The 27329-nt window shown below is 44.9% G+C and overlaps 1 protein-coding gene across 5 annotated transcripts in view; it reads right to left on the bottom strand.

Moving 5' to 3' along the window:
• VWA3B (von Willebrand factor A domain containing 3B) overlaps nt 1-27329 on the bottom strand; it is a 275082-nt gene that overhangs the window by 245414 nt on the left and 2339 nt on the right. For 4 of the 5 annotated variants that reach the window (XR_007915479.2, XM_051835635.2, XM_051835636.2 and 1 more), the window contains exons 2-4: nt 20691-20918; nt 2744-2838; nt 602-852 (exon numbers count right to left, since the gene is read on the bottom strand). Coding sequence is in view for 3 of the 5 variants with exons in the window: in XM_051835635.2 (XP_051691595.2) it covers nt 602-852; nt 2744-2838; nt 20691-20886 (542 nt within the window). In the remaining 2 variants the exon portion in view is untranslated. Of the gene's footprint in view, nt 1-601; nt 853-2743; nt 2839-3730; nt 3932-20690; nt 20919-27329 lie in introns of those variants that run through there. The other variant, XR_007915488.2, reaches the window with a different exon arrangement.

Here is a 27329-nt window from a genome sequence, read left to right on the forward strand (position 1 = left end):
ACATCCAATTAGGTGGATGCTCTCCGGCTTCATCCAGATGCTTCTTGTCAGGGAGGTGCAATCACTGTTATGGATGGGAAGGCAGCAGTGAGGTCCAAATTTTCTTGAATCCAGGAATCCATAAATAATTGACTGTGAAAATTCTGAAATGTGGGAAATTCTGTGAAGCCAGGCACCTGTTGTTCTGATTAAAAGGGTCAACTTACAAAGGGGATGAACTGAAGTCACAAATTCAAAGTAGAAAAGCAATGGAATTTGTGATCTTTGACTTCACCACCCACACCGAAACCTAAAACGAGTGGAGAGATTTAGGGCCTTAAATATTTATCTCATATAATTCGCATTCTTGTATTTTGCTCTTCCCAGGAATTGAAGAAAAGTGTGTTTCTAAATCTCTCGCAATGCGAAAATTAAGATACCTAGAAAGGCAAAAAAAAGTTTCCTAAGATTTACTCAGCGCGGGTTTTCTGCTGAGATTGTATAGTCTAGGAGATTACAAAATCACACCTCCTTCCCGCCCCATGGAGCTACCTTAGCTATGCCACTTAATTCCAAATATGTGCAAATTAACTGAAAAGACCCCCTTCCCGCTGGAACTCACCCTATGATGTTGAACTTGGTTATGTGAGCCACCTGCTCCTGCAGGACCATTGCGAGAGCTTCTTGGCACAGAGTGAGCTCGCCTTCCAGAAGGCCACCACAATCCAGCACTAAGGTGACGCACCGCTCTAAGATGACGCCAAAAATCTGCCGGCTTCCGCTGGTGAGCCACTTCATCCGCTGCTTGTAGCGCTCCACAGCTTGTGTTAAATATTCCACCAATTGATAGATCAGGTCTGACTTAGCGGTCAGCTTTATGAAAATAAAAGGCACAAACAAAAATGATACAAGTGCCAGTAAGTCTGAACCACAGTGCTGTTGTCTAGAAAGGTGCATTCATAGCAGTGCTGGGAGGGATCCGCCAAACCCCACGGGATCCAGGAGGAAGTCCTCCAAACTTCCCACTGGAAAACCTGGAGTGGTTCCCCAAAGAAGAAAAGATCAAAATACAGCACTCAGGGAAAAAAAAAAAAAAAGTGTTCCCAGGTTGTGTTTTATGGGAGATAGTCAAAAAGTTCATGGGAAATATGTGTTACAAAAATGCTTTGAAAGGATTTCAAGATTTTTTGCACCAAGATGAATTCACCTCTTAATTCCGTTTCTCTGCAAACTTTCTGAAGCACCCTCATAGCTTTGTAGTTACAGATTTTCTTCATCATGAAATGCCCAGGGGCACTTTTAAGAAGCCAGGTAGAAGAAAAGAAACAACAACAAAGGCAGATGGGGAAAAAAAAAAAAAGCCTCACTTTTCCTACATAAAACATGTCAAAAATTTTTCTGCAAAGGCTTCTAAGCTGGTGCTTGGCACATCTGCCTGGCTTCCTCTTGGGGACGACAGCTGCATCACTCATCTCCCTGTGCATCACCTTCGTCCTCTGTCCTCTGTCTCTCAGGCCAAGCACCCCTATACCTGGAGCGCCTGATCGCCTTTAGCTGCCATCAGTACTTCCAGGGGCTGCCCTGGACAGAGCTGGCAGAGCCTTACTGGCAATTTCTGTTATGCACAAATAAACCATAGATCAGGTTCACTCAGATCAGGCACAACTATACAAGGTCTTTCAAGGGTATAGGTAGAACACATAGAAAAGGACTAAGAAAAAATGGTGCCTTGTGCCACAACACATAAAAGAAGATCTGGTACATAAAAAAATATTTTAATGACACTAAGACACCCTCAAATATACAAATCGTTAAGGAAACTGTGTCTTCTGAGTACACCACATAGTTCCATGTTTTCGTACTTTGGCTCCTTAAACCCTTTCCTTTCCCCTCCCCAGGTCTCTGTCAAGCACCTGCCTCAAGTAAAAGTAAATAAAAATTTTAAAATGTGTATGTACTGAACGTATAAGGGCTTTTTATGCTTGTCTTTATGCCCTACACAATACAGTGTAACAACTATTTACATTATTAGGTGGTGTAAGCCTTACAGTATACATCAGTATACAGGAGGCTATGCAGAGTTTATGTGGAAGCACCACGCCATTTTATATAAGAGACTAGAGAATCTGGATTTTGGTATCTGAGGGGGTCCAATAAGGAATCCCCCATGAGCACCAAGGGCCGACTGTATCAGGAAACAGCAGCCCAGGTGGTACACGGATGCACGTGAACAAGAATCTATAAATGGACATGACAGAACAAGTGTCTGAGAGAGATTCTGAGCTCCATGTGGTGGAGCAGGGCCTGCACAGGGCCTCACACACACAGGGGCACAAGAACCACCTGGTGAATTGCTGGAAACAAACAACGCCAGTTCAAAGAACTGCTTGCTCTCTCTCCTCTTCTACCTGCGAAGATGGCCCCCACACCAGGAGCTGCTATCAGATATCAGCAGCAGCTTGCCCCTGGATTTTAGCTAACACCTGTCATCTTGCTTTTTCCCTTACTTTCCAGTCCAAACAACGTGTTGATGTGCAAAGTCTTCATCTCTGGTTGAGGGCTTGTCTGCCTCAACCTCTGACAGGTCAAGGGTTTCCTTCTCCAGCTCAGTGGCCACGACTTTCATCACCCCACTGCCAAAACAAAGCCTGTGGCCTGAGCTCTCGCAGCTCAGCTGTATCACTGCCAAGCAACATGAGCCCACTCCCTGATGCGACCTCGGCATCATGTCACAGGACCTGTTCAGCAAGGAATGGCGCCTTACGTTGTAGACTCTGCCGTCTTCTGCCCTGTAGAACTGTGGAAACAGGCCATCAGCGTACCGAGAAGCCACGAGTCTCCCCAGAGAAGACACATAATCTGTATTGTTATAAAAAAAAAAAGACATACAATTTGGTGAACTCTTTACTTAACACAGAGTTAATCGTATGTGCATAAAGTTAATGGAAAATAGATCTTAGTAAAAAATAAGAATAGGAATAGGGGAGGGAAGAAGTAGAGGGGTGGGAGGGCTGGTGGTGGGCAGAATCACTATATTCCTAAAGTTTCATTTACGAAAGGCATGAAGTTTATATTCCTTCAATAAAAGGTTCCTTTGGGATAAAGAAAGACAATCAAAACAGGGCATTATTAAAGCATCTTATTTTTATCCAAAAACATTTTTGCTGGCCCCATGCAAAGCATATTCCCAGTGACATAAACAATTGGCAATACTTTGTATTCTGTTCTAAATCATGGAGCATAAAGTGTCTTCAAAAAGTTAGTGGATAATGTATGTTATGAAAAAAACACATAGATTTCCCAAAATTTTTGCACCAACATAATCATAACTTTTAATTCAGTTTTCCCACAAACTTTCTGAAACGCCCTCCTATTTCTAAGCGAGGTGATAAATGTAAGTGCTTGTGGCTTGTGTAATTTTCTCATGCATGAAGTGAGAGGGAGAATAGCTCTGTTTCCTGGTTTCCTGGTTCTTTGACCCAGGATGATCATGGCAGAGGTCAACATTGTGTATAATTCCCCAAAACTTTCAAAACCTGGATTTAGTTCTCAGAATTTTAAAATTGAGCGTCAGTACTATCTGCTGTTCTCTCAAGTGGAGCTTCCTGAATTAATGAGTAAAATGATGCCTGCAAGTAATTGATACAGAAGAGTCGCACAGAACACGCTAGAAGCACGAGGTTTCCTTCTCATCAGATCATAGGCTCAGCCGCTCAGACATTTACCACACAAATGCTTACTGAGCACCTACCACTAGCGAAGCACAGTGCTTGCTGCATGGGAGTACAACACGGCGTAAAACGCATCGCTACTCCTTCACGGACCACCAGCAGACTACAGACTGGCTTCACGGACTAACCAGCTTAGCAGGATGGAACTGAGATAAGGCTTCACAGAGATGTTTCTATTATGTGATTACTTGAAGGATGCTTTTCAGAAGCCCAATTGATGCCTTTAGAGACAAAGTAAGAGGAGTTTTCAGATCAAATTTCTTTTTAGATTTTTTTTTAAATTTTTGTTTATTTGACAGGTAGAGTTACAGTGAGAGGGACAGACAGAGAGAAAGGTCTTCCTTCCGTTGGTTCACCCCCAAAATGTAGCTCCACTATGGCCGGAGCTATGCCAATCTGAAGCCAGGAGCCAGGAGTCTCCTCCTGGTCTCCCACGGGGTGCAGGGCCCAAGCACTTGGGCCATCCTCCACTGCCTTCCCAGGCCACAGCAGAGAGCTGGACTGGAAGAGGAGCAACTGGGACAGGACCGGCGCCCCAACCAGGACTAGAACCCGGGGTGCCGGCGCGGCAGGTGGAGGATTAGCCTAGTGAGCCACAGCCCTGGCCAAGATCAAAATTAGTTACCACTATTTGTCAGAGGGTCTGATGCAGCCACTCATGGCTCCCAAGAATTCCTAAACCAGGTCAATGGGGTCACATTGCCAATGCCTCACTGTAAAATGACTTGAGTCTAGTGAAATTTCATTAGGGTTAAGAATATTTCAGAGGGACTGGCAGTGTGTCGTAGTGGGTTAAACCTCTCCCCGCAGTGCTGGCATCCCATATGGGCGCTGGTTCGAGTCCCAGCTGCTCCACTTCCAATCCATCTCCTTGCTAATGTGCCTGGGAAAACAGTAAAAGATGGCCCAAATGCTTGGGCCCCTGTACCTGTGTGGGAGACCGGGAAGAAACTCCTGGCTCCTTGCTTCAGATCAGCTCAGCTCCGAGGCATTACAGCCATTTGGGGAGTGAACCAGCGGATGGAAGGCCTTTCTATCTGTCTTTCCCTCTCTCTGTCTATACCTCTATCTCTCAAATAAATAAATAAAATATTTTTTAAAAAAAGTCTCAGAGATCCTTAATATGTTTATTTTTGTTTTCTGAAAATGGATTTTATCTTATAATTTCAGTTCATCTAAATCTTGTGTTCTGTACATGTGACTTTTATTTTTAAGGATTTATTTATTTATTTGAAAGTCAGAGTTACACAGAAAGAGGAGAGGTAGAGAGAGAGAGAGAGGTCTTCCATCCAATGGTTCACTCCCCAGTTGGCCGCAACTGCCGGAGCTGTGCCAATCCGAAGCCAGGAGCCGGGAGCCTCCTCCAGGTCTCCCACACAGGTGCAGGGGTCCAAGGACTTGGGCCATCTTCTACTGCTTTCCCAGGCCACAGCAGTGAGCTAGACCGGAAGTGGAGCAGCAGGGACTCAAACTGGTGCCCATATGGGATGCCGGCACTGCAGGCAGCTGTCTTACCCACTACACCACAGTGCCAGCCCCTGTACCTGTGACTTTGCACCACTTGATTGTTATGGAAGTTCAGTGCTGCATGTCTCTCTCTACACTGGGGTGCACTTAATTTGTGGATTTTTTTAGACTAAAAATGTAGAATAAAGACTATTTTGAAGGCCTGAATAAAGTGATAAAGTTGCATTACACCTCACTCCAAGAATTCTTCACTTAGCTTGTTTGCAAGATTTTTCTGTCTGAATCTTCTTTAAATTCCACCCAGCATTCAGCTAGGTGCTGCAGTTTGTTCAGTTTTCCTTAATAAAGTCTTTGAAATCAACGCAGGAGTACGAGGCTAAGATTTGGCCATTTTCATGAGTTCCACTTTCAATGTCCAATTTTACTTCCTGAATTCTTTGAGATCTTGGGATTCGGAAGCTAAACTTAGAAGTAAGAGAACAAATAGCTGATTCTTTTAAAGTGCTTTGAAATTTGGTTTCAGGAAAACGTTTCTGTGTAGCACTTTGTATGTGTTCAGGGCCACCTTTCGTTTCTCCAAAGTTCTGTGTGGAGAAATAGGGAAACTCCAGAAGTCTAGGCTGCCAAGATGGATTCCTCTTGGGTCTCACCTTGGGTGGGCTTGAGTTGGGATTGGACAATGGAGGCAAAACACTGCATCTCAAAGGAGATCAGATCTAGCTTAACTTCAAAGTTGTCAGTGCCTGAGGGGCTAGTTATTTTAAACGCACTCATTTTGAGACTTAAATCAAATCTATGTCAGATTCCCAGAACGCTGGAGGGAAAGGCGGGTGGGCAGATTGTTCCTGTTCCTCTTGTGTCTAAATAGAATGAGTTCTGGAGGTTCTGGCCCCTGGCGGATGGAAGCTACACCAGCTATCTACCAGGTTTGTTTTGGCTCCTCTGGGCCAAGCTTCCCTGGACCATTGTTGCCTCAAAGTCCTGAGATGGTTCTGGGAACTGCTGCTTGTTGCTTGAGAGAGAACACGGAAGAGTTAAGCCAAAGAAAATGATGTTGAAAAATTTAAGCAAGGATAAGTAAAATGCAAAAGTAGTTACTTCTTTTTTTTTTAAAATTTATTTTATTTATTTGAAAGAGTTACAGAGAGATGTAGAACCAGAAAGAGAGAGAGGTCTTCCATCTGCTGGTTCACTCCCTAAATGGCACAAGCTGAACTGATCTGAAGTCAGGAACCAGAAGCCTCCTCCAGGTCTCCCACAGGGGCGCAGGCGCTCAAGGACTTGGGCCATCTTCCACTGCTTTCCCAGGCCATAGCAGAGAGCTGGATAGAAAGTGGAGCAGCCAGGACTCGAACCAGCGCCCATATGGGATGTTGGCCCTGCAGGTCAGGGCTTTAATCTGCTGTGCCACAGCACCGCCGCCCCCAGTAGTTACTTCTTGAACTGAGAGTCTGTTATTGAAAATTTTAATTGAAACAAAAAAGGCCTTAAGTTTGAGGTTGTTGTGTGAGGAGTCAGATGGCTTAATAGGTAGTTAGGGTGGTCCCAATGAATTTGGGGTGTAAATATTTGCTTCCTTCCCCCCCCCCCCAAAATGGTTATCTTTAACAAGAACAAACAGGCCACCCTCCTTCCTTCAGAATCTCCAAATTTACCATGTGAATAGCAAGGGAGCTCTTCCAGAGCTTACTGTGAAAACAAGTTACCTATCCCACCCTTCTGGATGGTCTTTGTTTCATCTGAGCAGGCCAGGCAGAGTGGAGAACTGTAAATCAGGTCCTCTGGGTTTTGTCCCTGCCGGGTAACTGAATGCCAATCTGATCGTCATTTTTTTTTTACTTCAAAATTGTACTTAAAAACCCGAATGCTACCTATTCTAGGTCCTTTTGGGTTTCTTCCTCTCTTGGAAGCCCCACTCCATGCCACTCTGGCCGGAGCTCTTTGACTCTAATAAATTTTTTTAAACCTCTCTGTTGTCCGCTTGGAAATTCTTCCACGTGACCCAGAGAATCAAGGTAACAATATTTTCTCTGCCTCCATTTTCATGTAACAGTTGGGGAACGAGAAAAAGAAGGAAGGGATGTCATTCATCAGGACTAAGATCCCCACTGTCTCCTCCACCCCTGGCCAGCCTACGGGAAGTTCTGTGGTCAATATTTCCTCTGGGGTTATCACTACGTGACCAGGGAGGACACAGAATGGAGCAGTCAATGACTCCAACTCTTTCTACTCTCATCAACCTGTGAGAAAAGTGAACATGGCCGAGCATATGCTCCAAGGCTCCCTGCTTCAGCCAGTCACGTGCACAGGCTCTATAATAAAGACATCCCAGGCAGCTCTCTCCACGTCCCTGGAAGCAGCCATGTTGGCACTTGCGCCTGTGTCCTGGAAGAGGTTTAAATTTTCCCACATCAATCTGCTTCTCACTGGGTTCACAGAAAATCTTCATCTAATCAACAGTCCACGTGTTAGCCCTGGAGACAGGAATAACCTGCTGGGCCTGGGGATCATTCCATGAAATACTCTTCCTTCTCTTGGTCCTTGGCTGAGTTACTCTCCCTCTGGAGCGTGGCACTGGGCTCCACTTCTGCAGGTTCCTAGGTGACATAGCTACCTTTGTTCTTTTTTTTTTTTTTTTACTTTTTTTTTTTTTTTTTTTTGACAGGCAGAGTGGACAGTGAGAGAGAGACAGAGAGAACGGTCTTCCTTTGCCATTGGTTCACCCTCCAATGGCCGCTGCGGCCGGCGCACCACGCTGATCCGATGGCAGGAGCCAGGTGCTTTTCCTGGTCTCCCATGCGGGTGCAGGGCCCAAGCACTTGGGCCATCCTCCACTGCACTCCTGGGCCACAGCAGAGAGCTGGCCTGGAAGAGGGGCAACTGGGACAGAATCCGGCGCCCTGACCAGGACTAGAACCCAGTGTGCCGGCGCCGCAAGGCAGAGGATTAGCCTAGTGAGCCGCGGCGCCGGCCACCTTTGTTCTTGGTACAGGTAAAACATTAAGACCACAGTGCTAACAACTGCAAATGAGGGCTGTGAGGGCTTCTTCAGCTTCTAGGGACAAGGGCCTGCAGAACTGGAGTGGCCATCAATCCTCCTGGAGAAGGTGTGGTTGAGAGGCTGGTCCTTGCTACTAAAGGTCAGGCACCTGCAGGGAGGAGTGGATCTTTCCAGTCACACAGGCCTCCACTCTGCGTGGGGCGGGCACCGCAGTGCTCTTAGAGCCTGGAGAGGCCGACTAGGAGACCAGGCCAAGGGACGCACGGATCTCAGGCCTGCCAGGACATGGGGGCCAGGCCAGCTGGATGGGACAGGAAAAGAGAAACGAACTGTCCTCTGCAGGTTCCCGCCAGCCACCAGGCCGCTCCACTCCCTTAGGAGGAAAGACTCTCTGTACTCCCCGGCCACAGCTTTGCTCCCATTACTGAATCTTACAGGTGGCAGAAATTGGTGGCACTCACCGTTCCACTCCTCTCTTTCCCCTGCTTTTTTCCTTTTTCTTTTTTTGAAAGGCAGAGTTACAGAGAGAGAGGCAGAGACAGAGAGAGCAGTCTTCTATCTGCTGATTCACACCCCAAATGGCTACAACCACGAGGGCTGAAGCCAGGAGCTTCTTCCAGGTCTCCAACATGGGTGCAGGGGCCCAGGCACTTGGGCCATCTTCTGCTGCTTTCCCAGGTGTATTAGGAGGAAGCTGAATAGGAAGCGGAGCTGCCAGGGCTGTAACAAGTACAGGTGGTGTCTTTACCTCCTACACCACAAGGCTGTTCCCTTTCCTCTGCTTTCCTATGGAGACAGGGTAACAGCTTGTTTTGGAAAGAAAGAGCAAGGCTAAATTTAACAGCCACCTGGCCAGGCCTGGTTCCAAGCCATAAGCAGTGACAAATGTTACAGGTTCAACTTTCATAACAGTAAAGAATAAAGAATGGATACCTGAATTCCATCCACTGGATAGACCTCTAAGACTCTAAAATCTCTATTTCCAAGACTTCAGTTTCTGCTATGGTTTGAACATGATTTGGCTCCCAAAATCATGCAGACATTTAAACCCAAAGGCAGAAGTTAATGGTACTAGGAGAATAGAAATCCTATTTAATTCTGGTGTTTAGGAGGTGAGCCTGGTGAGAAATCCTGAGGTCACAGAAGCCTTGCCCTTGGATTGTAATTCTCATGAGAAGGTTGTTATAAAAGCCTGAATTCAGAACCAGTTTCTCTCTCTGCTTCCTGGCTCACCATGCAGAACTCCCTCCATGAATGCTCTGGCATTGGCCATCTGCCACCCTCAAGAGGTCCAAGCAAAGGGGACACCTGATCTTGGACTTCAATCTGCAAAACTGTGAGCTAAATAAACCTTTTCTCGGGGCCAGCGCTGTGGCGCAGCGGGTTAACACCTTGGCATGAAGTGCCGGCATCCCACATGGGCACCGGTTCTAGTCCCAGCTGCTCCTCTTCCAGTCCAGCTCTCTGCTGTGGCCCAGGAGTGCAGCGAGGATGGCCCAAGTGCTTGGGTCCCTGCACTGGCATGGGAGACCAGGAAGAGGCACCTGGCTCCTGGCTTCGGATCAGCGTAGCTCCGGCCATGGCAGCCATTTAGAGGGTGAACCATCGGATGGAAGACCTTTCTCTCTGTCTCTCTGTCTCTCTGTCTCTCTCTCTTTCTCTCTCTCTCTCACTGTCTGTAACTCTACCTGTCAAATAAATAAATTTTAAAAAAATCTTTAAAAAAAATTTCCATTTATATGAAATGGACAGAACAAAGAAATCTGTAGAGAGAGAAAGTATACCGTTTATACATCGGGGTGGGGATAGAGTTGTAGGAGAGTGGATAGCTAACAAGCTAGGACATGTATGTATGCATTTATTTATTTAGGAGAGGACAAGAGAGCACTAGCTCCTATCTACTGATTAACTCCCCAAATGCTCAAAACCGCCAAGGCTGGGCCAGGACTGGAGCAGAAGTGCAATCCAGGCCTTTCACAAGGGTGACAGGAACCCAGTTACCTGAGCCATCATCTGCTGCCTCAAAGAGCTGCATAAGTAGGAGGGTGGAGTCAGCAATCGTGCCAGGAACCAAACCCAGCTACTTCAATGTGAGCAGAGGCATCCTTTTTTTTTTTTTTTTTTTTTTTTTTTTTTTTTTTGACAGGCAGAGTGGACAGTGAGAGAGAGAGAGACAGAGAGAAAGGTCTTCCTTTTGCCGTTGGTTCACTCTCCAATGGCTGCTGCGGCCGGCACGCTGCAGCCGGCGCACCGCGCTGATCCGATGGCAGGAGCCAGGTACTTCTCCTGGTCTCCCATGGGGTGCAGGGCCCAAGCACTTGGGCCATCCTCCACTGCACTCCCTGGCCACAGCAGAGAGCTGGCCTGCAAGAGGGGCAACCGGGACAGAATCCGTCACCCCGACCGGGACTAGAACCCGGTGTGCCGGCGCCGCAAGGCGGAGGATTAGCCTAGTGAGCCACGGCGCCGGCCTGAGCAAAGGCATCTTAACCAGTTGGCTAACCACTTGCTCCAAATGGTTTTCTTTATGAGGTTATGAAGATGTTCTAAAGTTGACTATGGTAATGAGTGCATATAGTGTGAATATACTAAAAGCAACTGAATTGTACACTTTAAATGGATGAATGATACAGAATATTTTAAGACAACATAGGTCGGCGCCGCGGCTCACTTGGCTAATCCTCTCCCTGTGGCGCCGGTACACCGGGTTCTAGTCCAGGTGGGGGCGCTGGATTCTGTCCCGGTTGCTCCTCTTCCAGTCCAGTCCAGCTCTCTGCTGTGTCCCGGGAAGGCAGTAGAGGATGGCCCAAGTGCTTGGGCCCTGCACCCGCATGGGAGACCAAGAGGAAGCACCTGGCTCCTGGTTTTGGATCAGTGCAGCGTGCCAGGCGGTAGCAGCCATTTGGGGGGTGAACCGATGGTAAAGGAAGACCTTCCTCTCTGTCTCTCTCTCTCACTGTCTAACTCTGCCTGTCCAAAAAAAAAAAAAAAAAAGGCATCAATAAACTTGTTACAAAAATATATTCATTTTTAGATAATGAAAAAAAATCAGCTGTATTAGGAAAAAGATAAAACAACCCAAAGTCTGTATAACCATCCACATTGTCCAGCATAAAAAAAAAAATCAAGACAGGTAGTCAGTGCTGTGGTGCAGTGGGTTAAGCATGGCCTGCAGTGCCAGCATCCCACTTGGGTGCCAGTTGGAGTCTCCACTACTCCACTTCTGTTCCAGCTCCCTGTTAATATGCCTGGGAAGGCAGCAAAGGTTGGCCCAAATCCTTGGGCCACTGCACCCATGTGGGAGACCCAGAAGAAGCTCCTGGCTCCTGGCTTCAGCCTGGCAAATCCCTGGCTGTTGCAGCCCTCCAGTGGATGGAAGATCTCTCTCTCTGTAACTCTACCTTTTAAAGAAACAAGTAAATCCTTTTTAAAAAATCAAAACATACAAAGCAACAGGAAAAAGGTGGCCAACAGTTCAAAGAAAAAGCAATAAAACCTATCCTGAGACTGACCAGATGTTGGAACCAACTGAAAAAGGCCTCAACACATTTATATAATAAATATTTTGTCTATGTAAACATATATTATAAATATTTTCATTATGAACATTATAAATATGCTGCAGGGAAAGAAAGATAGTAAGTAAACAAATGGTAATATTAGCAGAAGATCTGAAAGAACCAAAAGTAATTTTAGGGCAAAAAATAAAGTAAAATATACACTTGGGCTTAATAGTAGACTAGAGATAGCAGAAGAAAGTGTCAATTACCTTGACAGTTTGTCAAGAGAAATCACCCAAACTAAAGAACAGAGAGAATACACTATTTACATAAATGAACAAAGTTTCAGTAATCTGTGGGACAGTATCAAGGTGTTTAGCATACCAAAATTGGAGTCTCAGAAGAAAAAGAAAGGAAATAAGGCATAAAAGAGATTAGAAGAAACAAGAAATGAAAATTTCCAAGATTTGCTGGAGAACCTACTGATCCAAAAAGCTTATCACATATAATGTTGTTTTTTTGTTTTGTTTTGTTTTGTTTTGTTTTTTGACAGGCAGAGTGGACAGTGAGAGAGAGAGACAGAGAGAAAGGTCTTCCTTTGCCTTTGGTTCACCCTGCAATGGCCGCTGCGGCCAGCGCGCTGCGGCCAGCGCACTGCACTGATCCGATGGCAGGAGCCAGGTACTTATCCTGGTCTCCCATGCGGGTGCAGGGCCCAAGCACTTGGGCCATCCTCCACTGCACTCCCTGGCCACAGCAGAGAGCTGGCCTGGAAGAGGGGCAACCAGGAAAGAATCCGGCACCCCGACCAGGACTAGAACCCGGTGTGCTGGCGCCGCAAGGCGGAGGATTAGCCTAGTGAGCCGCAGCACCGGCCACATATAATGTTAATACAGAAGCTCAGGTTGCATACTGATAAATTCATCACAAGTTATAAATGTCACAAACCAAAAGTGAATTCAAGGGGCCGGCACTGTGGCACAGTGGATTAAGCTGCCGTCTGCAGTGCCGGCATCCCATATGGGCACTGATTTGAGCCCGAGCTGCTCCACTTAAGATCTAGCTCCCTGCTAATGTGCCTGGGAAAGTAGCAGAAATGGCCAAAGTGCTTGGCCCCCTGCGCCCTCCTGGAAGACCCAGATTTGAAGCTCCTGGCTCCTTGTCTTCAGCGTGGCCTAGCCCTGGTGCTGCTGCCATTTGGGGAGTGAACCAGTGGTTGGAAGAGCTCTGTCTCTGCCTCTGCCTCTATCTCTCTCTAACTCTGACTTTCAAATAAACAAATCAATTTTGTTTTTTAAAGAAAGATTTATTTATTTATTTGAAAGGGAGAGAGACAGAGAAGAGATCTTCCATCTGCTGTTACACTTCCCAAATGCCTGCAACAGCCAGGGGTAGGCTGAGTCAAAGCTAGGAGTAAGGAAGTTTATCCAGGTCTCCCACATGGGTGCAAGAACCCAGGTACTCGGGCCATCATTTGTTACCTTTCAGGGTGCACATTAGCAGTGAATTGGAAGTGTAGAGTAGCTGAAGTTAGAACTAGCACTCTGATCTGGGATGTGGGTATCCCAAGTGGTGGCTTAACCCGCCACACTGCAATGCCCACTCTCTGGGTTTTTTTGTTTGTTTGGTTTTTTGTTTTTTGCTTTTTTTTAGTGGATGGAAGATCTCTCTCTCTCTCTCTATCTCTCTCTCTTCCTCTCTCTCTGTAATTATGACTTTAAAATAAATAAATAAATAAATAAATCTTTTTTTAAAAAAAAAAGTGAATTCAATATACCTATCCTATCAAACACTATAGCTTAGCAACACAGAACACTAGAGAATATTGGTTGTTTACCCTCATGATTGTGTGTCTGTCTGGGAGCTACATTTCACTGCTGCTGCCCAGCACTGCAAGAGAGTATTGTACTACATATTGCTATCCTGGGGGAAAAGAAACCAAATTCAAAAATTGAATTACAGGTTCTATAGAATGCGTATTGCTTTCATACCACTGTAAAGTAGAAAAACCCTGAGTTGAACAACCCTAAACTGGAGATCATCTGTACAAAGAAAATCAAACCAAGGCATACCACAGGTAAAGAACTGCACAACAGATGAAACCATCGATAAAGGGAAAAATCTTAAAAGCAGCCACAGGATAAAAGGATGCATTCTGTATATCACATACAGAAGAAAAATGCTATGATTTATGGCTTATTTCTCAGGTGAAAATCTGGAGATTAGAAAACAATGAGCCGGCGCCGTGGCTCAATAGGCTAATCCTCCACCTTGCGGCGCCGGCACACCGGGTTCTAGTCCCGGTCCGGGTGCCGGATTCTGTCCCGGTTGCCCCTCTTTCAGGCCAGCTCTCTGCTGTGGCCAGGGAGTGCAGTGGAGGATGGCCCAGGTGCTTGGGCCCTGCACCCCATGGGAGACCAGGAAAAGCACCTGGATCCTGGCTCCTGCCATCGGATCAGCGCGGTGCGCCGGCTGCAGCGGCGGCCATTGGAGGGTGAACCAACGGCAAAGGAAGACCTTTCTCTCTGTCTCTCTCTCTCACTGTCCACTCTGCCTGTCAAAAAAAAAAAAAAAAAAAAAAAAAAAAGAAAGAAAACAATGGATTGGCATGGTTAAAAATCAGAAGTAACACAAATCTCAACCAATAATTCTGTAGCAAGCAAAAACACATCCTTCAAGAATTAAGCTGAGGACTGCTGTGTCTGGAGAGATGAAACATTTTCTTCCTTAACTAAGTACAACTAAAACCCATGGGCATTATGTATACAAAACGAAGTGTAAGAATAGCCTAAAATGGGGAAAGGAAGAGGCAGATTGGGTAGCGACGGAAGGACCTAACAAACGACACTCTACTCCAGCCACCTACCAGAGAGCAGTGCCAGAAAGTAGCTAAATAAGATCCCCTCTTATTACTTAGTGCCCAAAATGCTGCAGTTTTAATTAAGATATCATTCATCATCCCCTAAACCAGGAAATCTCAAAGTTAGTTAAACAAAAAGAATCAACAATATCAACACCCACCAAGATGGCACACCTGTAATAATGATCTGACAAGGATTTTAAAGCAACATTCATAAAAATACTTTAACAAGCAATTACAAACATGCTCGAAATCAATAAGACGCAGGCAATCTTGGCAAACAAACAGAAGATATAAAGAAGAACCAAATGGAAATATTAGAACAAAAAAAGAGTAACAAAAATTTAAAACTTATAGTCTATTAACTAACGAATGGATAAAGAAAATGTGGTACATATCCACAATGGAAAACTATTCAGCCATAAAAAGGCTTAAAGGTTGTCATAAGCAATAACATAGATGGAATTAGAAGTCATTACATTAAATACACCAAGAACAGACATATAAGTACTACATAATGTCACTTATATGTAGAATCTAAAAAAGCTGATCTTATAGAAAAGTATACTGTTGATTATGAGAGGCCGGGAGAGTAGCAGGGAGGAACATGGAAAGGTGGCTAAACTGGTACTAAGTATAGTTACAGAGGAGTCGGAAGTTCTGGCACAGTAGGGTAGCTATAGACAATTAAAATGTATTGTGTATTTCTCTAGGAAAAAAAAAAAAGAAAAAGGGATCTTAAGTGTTTTTGCCATGAATAAATGTGAAATGTTTGAGATACTTTTACTCTGATTTGACAATGCAAAACGTACATGGATCAAAAAAATCACATAGTATCCCATAATTGTGCTGAGTTGTTATGTCTCAGTGAAAATTTTTCAAAAATTTTAAAGACTCAATGGGTGGGCTCAACAAGACAAAAGAATGAGTAAACTTGAGAACAGAGCAACAGAAATTACACAATCTAAATAACGCAGAAAAACAGACTGAACAATATGAAGATAGCCTCATGGGTATGTGGGACTATAACAACAACAGCAGCTAATAATCAAGTCACTGGAGTGCCAAAAGGTGAGGAAGAGGCCGAAAAGAAATTAGAGTTGAAATTTTTTCAATTTTGACAAAAACACAGAAAGTATAAAGCGATGGATTCAAGAAGCTGAGTAAAACTCAGAGAATAAACTTAAGAAATCCACATCAAAACACACCATGGCCAAACTTTTGAAAACTAAAGACAAAAAATAATCCTGAAGGACAAGAGTTCATTTCAGTGGTTAAGAAACCTGTGGCACAATGGTGGAGAGAAAGATAAAGGTGAATAAAACAGAACAGAGAATCCAGAAAGAGCCCCATGTAAGTACAACTAGCGAGGTTTTAACAAAGATGAAATGGCAATTCAAAGAAGGAAGGATGATCTTCCCAATAAAAAGTGCTGAGCAACCAGATATCCACAGCCAAAAAATAAAATCTTAAAAAGAAATGAACTCAAAACAGCATAGGCTAACTGCAAAATGTAAAGTCATATAACTTGCAGAAGAGGGGGCCAACGCCGTGGCTCACTCGGTTAATCCTCCACCTGCGGCGCTGGCATCCCGTATGGGCGCCACATTCTAGTCCTGGTTTCTCCTCTTCCAGTCCAGCTCTCTGCTGTGGCCCAGGAAAGCAGTGGAGGATGGCCCAAGTCCTTGGGCCCTGCACCCACATGGGAGACCAAGAGGAAGCACCTGGCTCCTGGCTTCAGATCGGCACAGCACCGACCATGGCGGCCATTTGTGGAATGAACCAACATAAGGAAGACTTGTCTCTCTGTCTCTCTCTCTCTCACTGTCTGTAACTCTACCTGTCCACAAAAAAAAAAAAAAAAAAAAAAAAAAAAAAAACCTTGCAGAAGAAGGGAAGGGAAGTTAGCATAAGCAATATTTTTATGGTAATAAACCATTCTGTATCTTGACTATAGCAATCATTATCATTACAAAAATCTACACGTGATAAAATTACACAGACTTACATACACGCCTTATACCACAAATGTCAAATTTCTGGTTTTGAGATACTTTTATGAATTTGGTTCTTTGTTTTTTTTTTTAAGATTTATTTTATTTATTTGAAAGTCAGAGTTACACAGAAGCAGAGGCAGAGAGACAGAGAGAAAGGTCCTCTATCCCCAGATGGCTGAAATGGCCGGAACCGTGCCGATCTGTCGCCAGGAGCCAGGAGATTTTTTTGGGTCTCCCACATGGGTGCTTCTACTGCTTTCCCAGGCCATAGGAAGCACCCATATGGGATTCCAGCACTGCAGGCAGTGGCTTTAACCCCTTACGCACAGGGCCGGCCCCAGCTAGTTTGGTTTTGATATCAATTTTTTTTTTTTTTTTGACAGGCAGAGTGGACTGCGAGAGAGACAGACAGAGAAAGGTCTTCCTTTGCCGTTGATTCACCCTCCAATGGCTGCCGCAGCTGCCACGCTACAGCCAGCGCACCGCGCTGATCCGATGGCAGGAGCCAGGTACTCATCCTGGTCTCCCATGGGGTGCAGGGCCCAAGTACTTAGGCCATCCTCCACTGCACTCCTGGCCACAGCAGAGAGCTGGCCTGCAAAAGGGGCAACTGGGACAGAATCCGGCGCCCCGACTGGGACTAGAACCCGGTGTGCTGGCGCCGCAAGGCGGAGGATTAGCCTAGTGAGCCGCGGCGCGGGCCTTGATATCATTGTTTAAGACATGATCCTTGAATAAACTGGGTGAGGTGTACATGGGATCTCTCTATGCTATCTTTGTAACTTCCTAAGAATCTACATTATCTTAGAACAAAAAGTAAGAGCAGAAAGCAGGCCTTTAGCCTAGAGGTTAAGATACCTGCATCTCACAGCGAAATACCCAGGGTCAGTTTCTAGCTACAGCTCCTGACTCCAGTTTCCTGCCACCACAGATCCTGGAAGGCACCAGTGATGGCTCAAATAATTGGGTTCCTGCCACCCACATGGAATAACTGGATTATGTTCTAGCTTTCCATTTCAAAACGGCCCCTGCCATGAACCATCAAAGGACATTCTCTGTCTGCCTCCGTCTCTGTCTCTCGGTGACACTCTGCCTCTCAAATAAAATAAATATATCTTTCTAAAAAAGGCATTTGGGTCTGTGACCCGCCTCATTCTTTTCTGCTAAAAAAAAAAAAAAAAGCATAAGAGATTGAATAAATGAATGAGTAAAAAAGTAAAAATGAGGCTGAAATAGGACACTTTAAGGTCCATAAAAATTGAGAAAATCTATCACCAGAAGACCTGTACTATAAGAAATATCTAAAAAGAAATTCTTTAGAGAATAATACCAAATGGAACTTAAAATCCCATAGGAAGGAAGAATATTGTAAGTGATAAATTGTGGGGAGCAACTGGGAGCAACTCGGACTAGACTAAGTTACTGGAATTAAGACTTATTCTATGCATCTGCTTTCCCACAATATGGCGCTGAGAAGGGAAACAGCTTCTACACAGCTGCCTCCAGTTCAACCAATAAACTGTGGGACCTGCTCCTGATTGGAGGAGAGAGCGTACTCAGCGTGTGGGTAGCAGAGTTGGGATTGGTGGAAGAGGACTATAAAGGAGGAGAGAGACGGCATGCACCAGGAACATCTAAGGGGAACATCTGAAGGAACACCTGTGCAGCCCCCGAGAGAGCCGGCCGGCGGTGTGCCGCTCCCCCGCGGAAGTGGGGAATGTGGCAGGGGGAACCGCCCTTCCACGGAGGTGGAAGGGATGGTAGCCAACCCGGGAAGGACCAGCAGCCAACCCGGGAAGGACCAGCAGCCAACCCGGGAAGAACCAGCAGCAAACCCGGGGAGGGCCGAGCAGACGAAAGAACAGCGCAGGGTCCTGTGTCGTTCCTCCACGAAGAGGGGGAGCGACAATAAATATGTGCATCTTAAAAAGTTTTTTCTTCTAAGTTTTACTAAAAAGAAAGTGACTTTTAAAACCAAAAATTAAGACACTGGATTGTGGGATTTATAAAGTATGTAGAAATAAAATATCCAAAAATAATAACACTCAGAAGTGAAGAGTAAGTAGAGCTATACTATTGCAACACTCTTCAGAAAATTAACTTCTACTGGACTGGGACAAGTTCAAGATGTAATCACTACAGCAATCACTGAAAATATAATGCAAAAAGGTAAACATAAAAAGCCTATTTGAATTTAAATGAAAATCAGATTAAAGACCAAAAAATTCAATTAGCCCAAAAGAATGCAAAAGGAAAAACTAAGGGGAAAGAAAAAGGTTGGACAAATAAACTGTATGTCTTAATTTAAGTATATCAATTAGTTACATTAAATGTGGAGAATCAAACACTATAATTAAAAGACAGAGATTATAAGGCTGGGATAAAATATAAAAGTTAACTAAAGTCTGTCCCTAAAAAGCACCTTTTTTAAAAAAAAAAAGATTATTTATTTATTTGACAGATAGAGTTACAGACAGTGAGAGGGAGAGACAGAGAGAAAGGTCTTCCTTCAGTTGGTTCACCCCTCAAATGGCCGCTATGCGCCGAGCTACGCCAATCCAAAGCCAGGAGCCAGGTGCTTCCCCCTGGTCTCCCATGCGGGTGCAGGGCCCAAGCACTTGGGCCATCCTCCACTGTACTCCCGGGCGACCGCAGAGAGCCGGACTGGAAGAGGAGCATTCAGGACTAGAACCCGGTGTCCAGATGGGATTCTGGCGCCGCAGGCGGAGGATTAGCCAAGTGAGCCACTGCACCAGCCCCTAAAAAGCACCTTTAAAAATAGAGACTATAGGCCGGCGCCGTGGCTCCCTAGGCTAATCCTCCACCTGCGGCACCAGCACACAGGGCTCTAGTCCTGGTCAGGGCGCTGGATTCTGTCCCGGTTGCCCCTCTTCCAGTCCAGCTCCCTGCTGTGGCCCTGGAGTGCAGTGGAGGATGATGGCTCAAGTGTTTGGGCCCTGCACCCTCATGGGAGGAGACCAGGAGAAGCACCTGGCTCCTGGCTTCGGATCAGCGCAGTGCGCCAGCTGCAGCGCGCGGGCCGCATCGACCATTGGGGGGGTGAACCAACGGAAAAAGGAAGACCTTTCTTTCTGTCTCTCTCTCTCACTGTCCACTCTGCCTGTCAAAAAAAAAAAAAAAAAAAATAGAGAGAGACTATAGATATTTGAAGGTAAAAGAATGTAAACATATATGCCATGTAAAATTGAAGAATAAGAAAGCTGAAAGGGGTATATTAATATCAGAAAGAGTACATTAAAACAAGGACTGTTACCTCAAATAAAACATGGAACATTTTCAAAATCACTAAAATTTTTCAAGTCATCAGAAAATTATAACAATTCTAAATATGTATGTATTCAGAGTTTCAAAATATATGAACAAAACTGACATGATAAAGGATAAAAAAATTATCAACTGCACAGACTATCTCTAACACTATCAACTATCTTGGCCTAAATTAACATTTACAAGTAGTATCTAACAAGATAACATGCAGGGGCCAGTGCTGTGGTGTAGCAGGTTATGCTTCCAACTGCGGTGCTGGCATTCCAAATGGGTGCTGGTTTGAATCCCAGCTGCTCTACTTCCGATCTAGTTCTCTGCTATGGCCTGGGAGGGTAGAGAAGGATGGCCCAAGTGCTTGGCCCCCAGCACCCACATGGGAGACCCAAAGAAAGCTCCTGGCTCCTGGCTTCTGATCTGCTCAGCCCCGTCCATTGTGGCCATTTGGGGAATGAACCAGCGGATGCAAGACCTCTCTCTTTCTGCTTCTCTCTCTCTCTGTAACTCTGCTTCTCAAATACATAAATAAATATTTTTTTAAAAAAGAGCAGAATGCACACTGTTTTTAAGTGTATATGAAATATTCACAGCTATTGTCTTAGTGGCCTCAAAAGGGACTTGCAGTACATCCCAGGAGACACATGACTTCTGCTGGGGTACATATAAACACAAATTACTTCTACTTTTTTATCTTTTAAAAATGAATAATGCATTGTTAATATTTAACGTGTGGACTGACAAATGTACATCTGTCTACCTGTTCATCTACCCAGGGGGCACATGCATAAGCATTTCGTGACAGATCTGCATCAGAACTAAGGCAACCTCCTCAAAAGGTATCCGGCAGCAGGCTGGTGGCTTGTACTTCACCTTCACAATGTGGGAATCCGATCTGTGACAAAATCTGCTTCAAGGTCAGTTTGTTGCTCTTCAGCCCGTGCAGTTGAAGCCATTTCTCGGATGAAATAAGACTTTGCTCAGCCAAGCCTGTTGTGGTGTTGCTCGGTGCCCCCTGCCTCTGCAGCTGCTGCTCAGAGATGGAAGACGAGGAGCCTGATTTCGCCATCTCTGAACCGGGATCTAAGTCACGGGGACCTCCTGCAAGGGCAAGTGTCAAACTCAGACCTCGTGAAAACTTGGAAACAATCAAACATTCACAGAGGAGGGGATTAATATAAATTATGGTATGCCCATGAAGTGGCATTCTATGTGCTTAAATTTAAATGTAATCGTAGGCCGGCGCCGCGGCTCACTAGGCTAATCCTCCGCCTAGCGGCGCCGGCACACCGGGTTCTAGTCCCGGTTGGGGCGCCGGATTCTGTCCCGGTTGCCCCTCTTCCAGGCCAGCTCTCTGCTGTGGCCAGGGAGTGCAGTGGAGGATGGCCCAGGTGCTTGGGCCCTGCACCCCATGGGAGACCAGGAAAAGCACCTGGCTCCTGGCTCCTGCCATCGGATCAGCGCGGTGCGCCGGCCGCAGCGCGCCAGCTCCGGCGGCCATTGGAGGGTGAACCAACGGCAAAAGGAAGACCTTTCTCTCTGTCTCTCTCTCTCACTGTCCACTCTGCCTGTCAAAAAAAAAAAAATGTAATTGTATATTTGTTGGCAAGGAAAATATATGTATTGCTAAGAGATAATCACAATATTCATATGTATATTCACACAGAAAAACCTCTAGAAAGACATATGCCAAGAGGTTCCTAGTAGGTGGTTTTTTTTTTAACTTTTATTTAATGAATATAAATTTCCAAAGTACGATTTATGGATTACAATGGCTTCCCCCACATACCGTCCTCCCACCCACTACCCTCCCCTTTCCCACTCCCTCTCCCCTTCCATTCACATCAAGATTCATTTTCGATTATCTTAAAATACAGAAGATCAGCTTAGTATACATTAAGTAAGGATTTCAACAGTTTGCTCCCACACAGAAACATAAAGTGAAAAATAATAGATGATTTTTTTAAATGATGATGAAATCAGATCAGACCTATTGTCATGTTTAATCCCAGTGAGAGTCAAGTTGGGAGTTGATAATTTCTTTCTTTTTTTTTTTTTTTTTTTTTACAGAGGATCAGTTTAGTATACATTAAGTAAAGATTTCAACAGTTTGCACCCCCATAGAAACACAAAGTGAAATATATTGTTTGAGTACTCGTTATAGCATTAAATCTCAATACACAGCACATTAAGGACAGAGATCCTACATGAGGAGTAAGTGCACAGTGACTCCTGTTGTTGACTTTACCAATTGACACTCCTGTCTATGGCATCAGTAGTCTCTCTATGCTCCAGTCATGAGTTTCCAAGGCTATGGAAGCCCTCTGAGTTCTCCGATTCTTATCTTGTTTAGACAAGGTCATAGTCAAAGTGGAGGTTCTCTCCTCCCTTCAGAGAAAGGTACCTCCTTCTTTGAAGACCTGTTCTTTCCACTGGGATCTCACTCGCAGAGATCTTTTGCCAGAGTGTCTTGGCTTTCCACGCCTGAAATACTCTCATGGGCTTTTCAGCCAGATCCGAATGCCTTTAGGGCTGATTCTGAGGCCAGAGTGCTATTTAGGACATCTGCCATTCTATGAGTCTGCTGAGTATCCCACTTCCCATGTTGGATCACTCTCCCCTTTATTTATTCCATCGGTTAGTGTTAGCAGGTACTAGACTTGTTTATGTGCTCCCTTTGACTCTTAGTCCTTTCATTATGATCAATTGTGAACTGAAATTGATCACTTGGAATAGTGAGATGGCATTGGTACATGCCACCTTGATGGGATTGAATTGGAATCCCCTGGTATGTTTTTAACTCTACCATTTGGGGCAAGTCAGCTTGAGCATGTCCCAAATTATACATCTCTTCCCTCTCTTATTCCCACTCTTATGTTTAACAGGGATCACATTTCAGTTTTTAACACTTAAGAATAACTGTGTATTAATTACAGAATTAAACCAGTCATATTAAGTAGGTTTTTTTTTTTTTAATGTGTTAGAAATATGTGTGGTTAGGGTCGGCGCCGAGGCTCACTTGGTTAATCCTCCACCTGCAGCACCAACATCCCATATGGGCGCCGGGTTCTAGTCCCGGTTGCTCCTCTTCTACTCCAGCTCTCTGCTGTGGCCCAGGAAGGCAGTGGAGGATGGCCCAAGTGCTTGGGCCCTGCACCCCATGGGAGACCAGGAGGAGGAACCTGGCTCCTGGGTTTGGATCAGTGCAGTGCACCAGCTGTAGCGGCCATTTGGGGGGTGAACCAATGGAAGGAAGACCGCTCTCTCTGTCTCTCTCTCACTGTCTAACTCTATCTGTCAAATAAATAATAAAAGAAATATGTGTGGGTTTTTCCTTTTATTTTTTTTTTAATTTATTTATTTGAAAGCAGAGTCAGAGAGAGAGAGGGAAAGGTCTACCATCCACTGATTCACTCTCCAAATGGCTTCACAGTGGGGCTGGGCTGGAACTTCATCTGGTCTCCCACTTAGGTGCAGGGGCCCAAGTACTTGGGCCATCTTCCGCTGCTTTCCCAGGCACGTTAGCAGGGAGCTGGAGTGGAAGTGGAGCAGCTAGGGACTTGAACCGATGCTCATATGAGATGCCAGTGTTGCAGGCAGCAACTTAACCACTGCACCACCACACCTGCCCTGCCTTTTCTATACTATGTAAACATCTGTATTACGTGAACATTTCTAAAATAGGATTTACAGTTATAATTAGAAAATAACAGGGCTCTTCCACTTTGGAAAATTAACACTCAGAATCATCACAGGTTCTTGTCTGCATTCCAATTATGCTCACACCTGACATTTTGCTGCCAACAGGGATAAAGAGGATAAAACCCTGAGAGGAAATTCACCTGTTCTACATGTGCAGTGGCTACCTGGGAGCTGGCAGCAGGGTGGAATCAGACCACAGCTCAGGCCTGCTGGAATACCAGGACTTACTCTCTGAATGTCTTATTGTCTGGCACTTTGCTCTGACATTGGACTTGAACAGCCTGGCTCAGGGAGTCAGCTGTTCTGGGATCAGCTGGACTCCAGGCAATACGCAACATATTAAACTTATCTAGGCCTGCCTGAAGGCAGCCAGTGTGCGCAAGAGGAAAGGAGTGGCCAAACTGGAATGCAATCTTGACCCACTCACCACAGCTGGGCAGGGCCAGATAACCCGGAGGAAGTGTAGGAAGCTCTGCTTCCATGGTAGGCAGTGCACATAAACCGACACCCTAGATTGTAAAACTTCTCAACAATGAAAATATTCTCTTTTCCCATTTCTAAAACTCACACTGTATTTCCTGAAAGCCTCAGCATCAGGACAAAGAAATTTAGTCAAACACAAACGTCAGTTGGACCGAAGCCGGGTGGGGGGGTGTTAAAAGAATTTAGAAATATTACTATTAGCAAACACTTGTTTAACATTATGCTATGTGCACTGTGCCTTTATTCCTTAAAATAACCTTATGAGGTAGACACTATTTTTAATCCCATTTTACAAATAAGGAAACCAAGACAAGGAGCCTTAGCTAAATTTTCTACAACCTCACCACTAGTAAGGGGTGTAGCTGAGATTTTAAACCAGGCCATCCTGCTCCCAAGTCTGTGTTCTATGGCTTTCATTATACTAGGAACAACCGCAGCAACTTCCGTTTCTTAGTCACTGGGCAGAGCCCTGTGTGTGCACTATCTCACAGATTCTTCATAGCCATATCAGTCACATGCTGTTAACACCCTGATTATATTCGAGGTTTATGATTGAGGGAATCGGAAGTTTCGAGAATTTAAAGAACTCATTCAATAGTTCTGCCACAGCTAGTAAGAGGCAGAAGCAGGAGTCAATGCCGTGACTCAACCACTCTGCTATCTTTACAACTAATCTCCAGTTCGTTCCTCTGGGACAAGCTGGCAACTGTGTTCCAGGGGGACTGCTTTCTGGGAGGTGGCCTGAGTCCTCATGGAAAACAAAGAGCTCCAGCCTTGGTTCTCAGAGCTTGGATCAGCAGGCGTCCTAGTTCATCTCTCAAGCTTTTAAAGATAAGTATTCTGGGGCCAGCGCTGTGGCGCAGTGGGTTAATACCTTGGCCTGAAGCGCTGGCATCTCATATGGGCACCAGTTCAAGACCTGGCTGCTCCACTTCCAATCCAGCTCTCTGCTATGGCCTGGGAAAGCAGTAGAAGATGGCCCAAGTCCTTGGACCTCTGTACCCGTGTGGGAGACCCGGAAGAAGCTCCTGGCTCCTGGCTTGGATTGGCCCAGCTCCGGACATTGTGGCCAATTGGGGAGTGAACCATTGGATGGAAGACCTCTCTGCCTCTCCTATCTCTGTGTAAATCTTATTTTCAAATAAATAAAATATTTAAAAAAAATAAAGATAATTATTCCCCTTTCAAGGTTTATGTGCATTTTTATTTCTCACATATAAGGAAACTTCAAAAAACTGTGGAAAATAGAATTAGGAGATAACTTCATTTTGGTTTGGGATTTTAAAGAATTTATTTATCTTCATTTTATTTGAAAGGCAGAGAGAGAGAGGGAGAGAGAGAGATCTTCCATCTTTAAATGGCAGCAACATCTAGTTCTGGGCAGGCCAAAGCCAAGAGCCAGGATCTCAGTCTGAGTCTCCCATTAGGTCAGCAGAGACACAAGTACTTGAACCATGACTGCTGCCTCCCACAGTGCACGCACATTAGCAGGAAGCTGGATCCAAGGCAGAGTCTGGGACTCAAATCAGACACCCCAATATAGGGCTGAAGTGTTGAAAGTGGCAATTTAACAGCTGTGCTGGATGCCCCTCCCAAATAGCTTTAATTTTGGTGCAAAAAATTTTTGAAATGCATGCATAGTTTTTTCATAGTAATTATTTTCCATGAACCTTCTGAAGACCTCTTAAGTTGAATTTCAAAGGCACACAAATTCATATTATTGAAGATCTTGACTTCTTTCTACAAGGGTTCCTTTTGATGAGACTGTTAAAATACGACTTGCAGAACATCATGCAGGAATGGAAAAGTTTAGAATCAAAATCAAGAGGTAGACATTTGGCCTAGCAATTAAGATGTCCCTGTCCCATATCAAAGTACCTGAGTCTGAGTTCCAGCTCTGTTTCCTGATTCCAGTTTTGTCCTAATGCAGACTCTGGGAGAAAATGCTAAGGGCTCAAGAAATTGGGTCCCTACCACTCACATGCGGGACCTGAACTGGCCCAGCCCTGGACATAGCAGTCATTTGAGAAGTGCATTAGCAGATGGGAGTTCTCTGTCCCTAATAAAAACATTTTTAAAAGCTCGGTATAAGCTCATTCTGCCACTTTAGGCAAGTGATTCCACCTCTTTACAATAGTAATAATACCTGTACACTCTGACTCCCAGGGCTATGGCAAGGAACAAATCTGATGATGCAAGGAGTTACTCATGGAGAAGCTTTGATATATCGGAAAGAGCTACGTACAAATAAATCATCCAGAAGGCGTTATCCTTTGGTAATTAATGTTTTATGATAGCCACTTTCACTCAAAGCTGTAATCTCCTAGTCCCCAGTCGTATTGAGCTGTGGTTTCCAATCACAGAATATGAAAACAAGGGCAGATTCGTATGATCTGACAGAGCCAGCATTGTGGCATAGTGGGTGAAGCTCCTGCCTGTGACACTAACACCCCTGGGAAGGCAGCAAAGATAGCCCAAGTACCTAGACCCCTGCCACCCACATGGGAGAGCCAAATGGAGTTCCAGGCTCCTGGCTTCAGCCTGGCCAGCCCCAGCTGTTTTAACTATTTGGGGAGTGAACCAGCAGATGGAAGACTCTCATTCTCTCTCTCCCTCTCTCTCCCTCTCTCCCTCTCTTTCCCTCCCTCTCTCTCTCTGTAATTCAGCCTTTCAAATAAATAAATAAATAAATCCTTAAAATATATTTTTTTTTTACTGTCCTTTGGGGTTCTGTCCACAAAGACTCTGGCTGAAGGTCTTTTAAGTTTGGTCAATTGTTCCTATAGAAGCCAGAAAAGGAAGCTAAGAAAGCTTCACTATTTCATCATTTCCAGTTCATTTTTTCTCTCCCTTGAAACATAACCCTCCTCCTTCATTCTGCTTGCTGGAAGAAGTTACACGTCCTATGTGAGAAAGGGAGAACTTTTACATAAATCGCCCTAATAAGGTTTTCTCAGATTGGAGACTAATCTTCAAGACTCAGAGGAGTCACGGATTTGCTTTTAAGACAAAAAGACACATTCTAGATCCCTCCCCCCCAAAATCAAATTCTCCAGCCTTGCTAAGGTACATGCCCCAGTTCCTTTTGCATTCATTTGGCATTTTTTTTTAAATGACTTTAAAAATGTCAATGGCTCTACTGGATCTAAGAACCAGGATGACTCATTGGGATGAGTCATCATAGGCCTTAACTCTAGGGTTTTATAGCCTGAGAATACCTGTATTGTCAGAAATGAAAGCAACTAGAATTGGAACCTAGCCAGAGCAAATAAGGAAGGAAAGAGAGAAAGGCCATCTCCCAACCAAAGGCACTGTTCTAACCCAATG

The sequence above is a fragment of the Oryctolagus cuniculus genome, chromosome 2, assembly GCF_964237555.1.
Source record: "Oryctolagus cuniculus chromosome 2, mOryCun1.1, whole genome shotgun sequence".
Lineage (NCBI taxonomy): Eukaryota > Metazoa > Chordata > Mammalia > Lagomorpha > Leporidae > Oryctolagus > Oryctolagus cuniculus.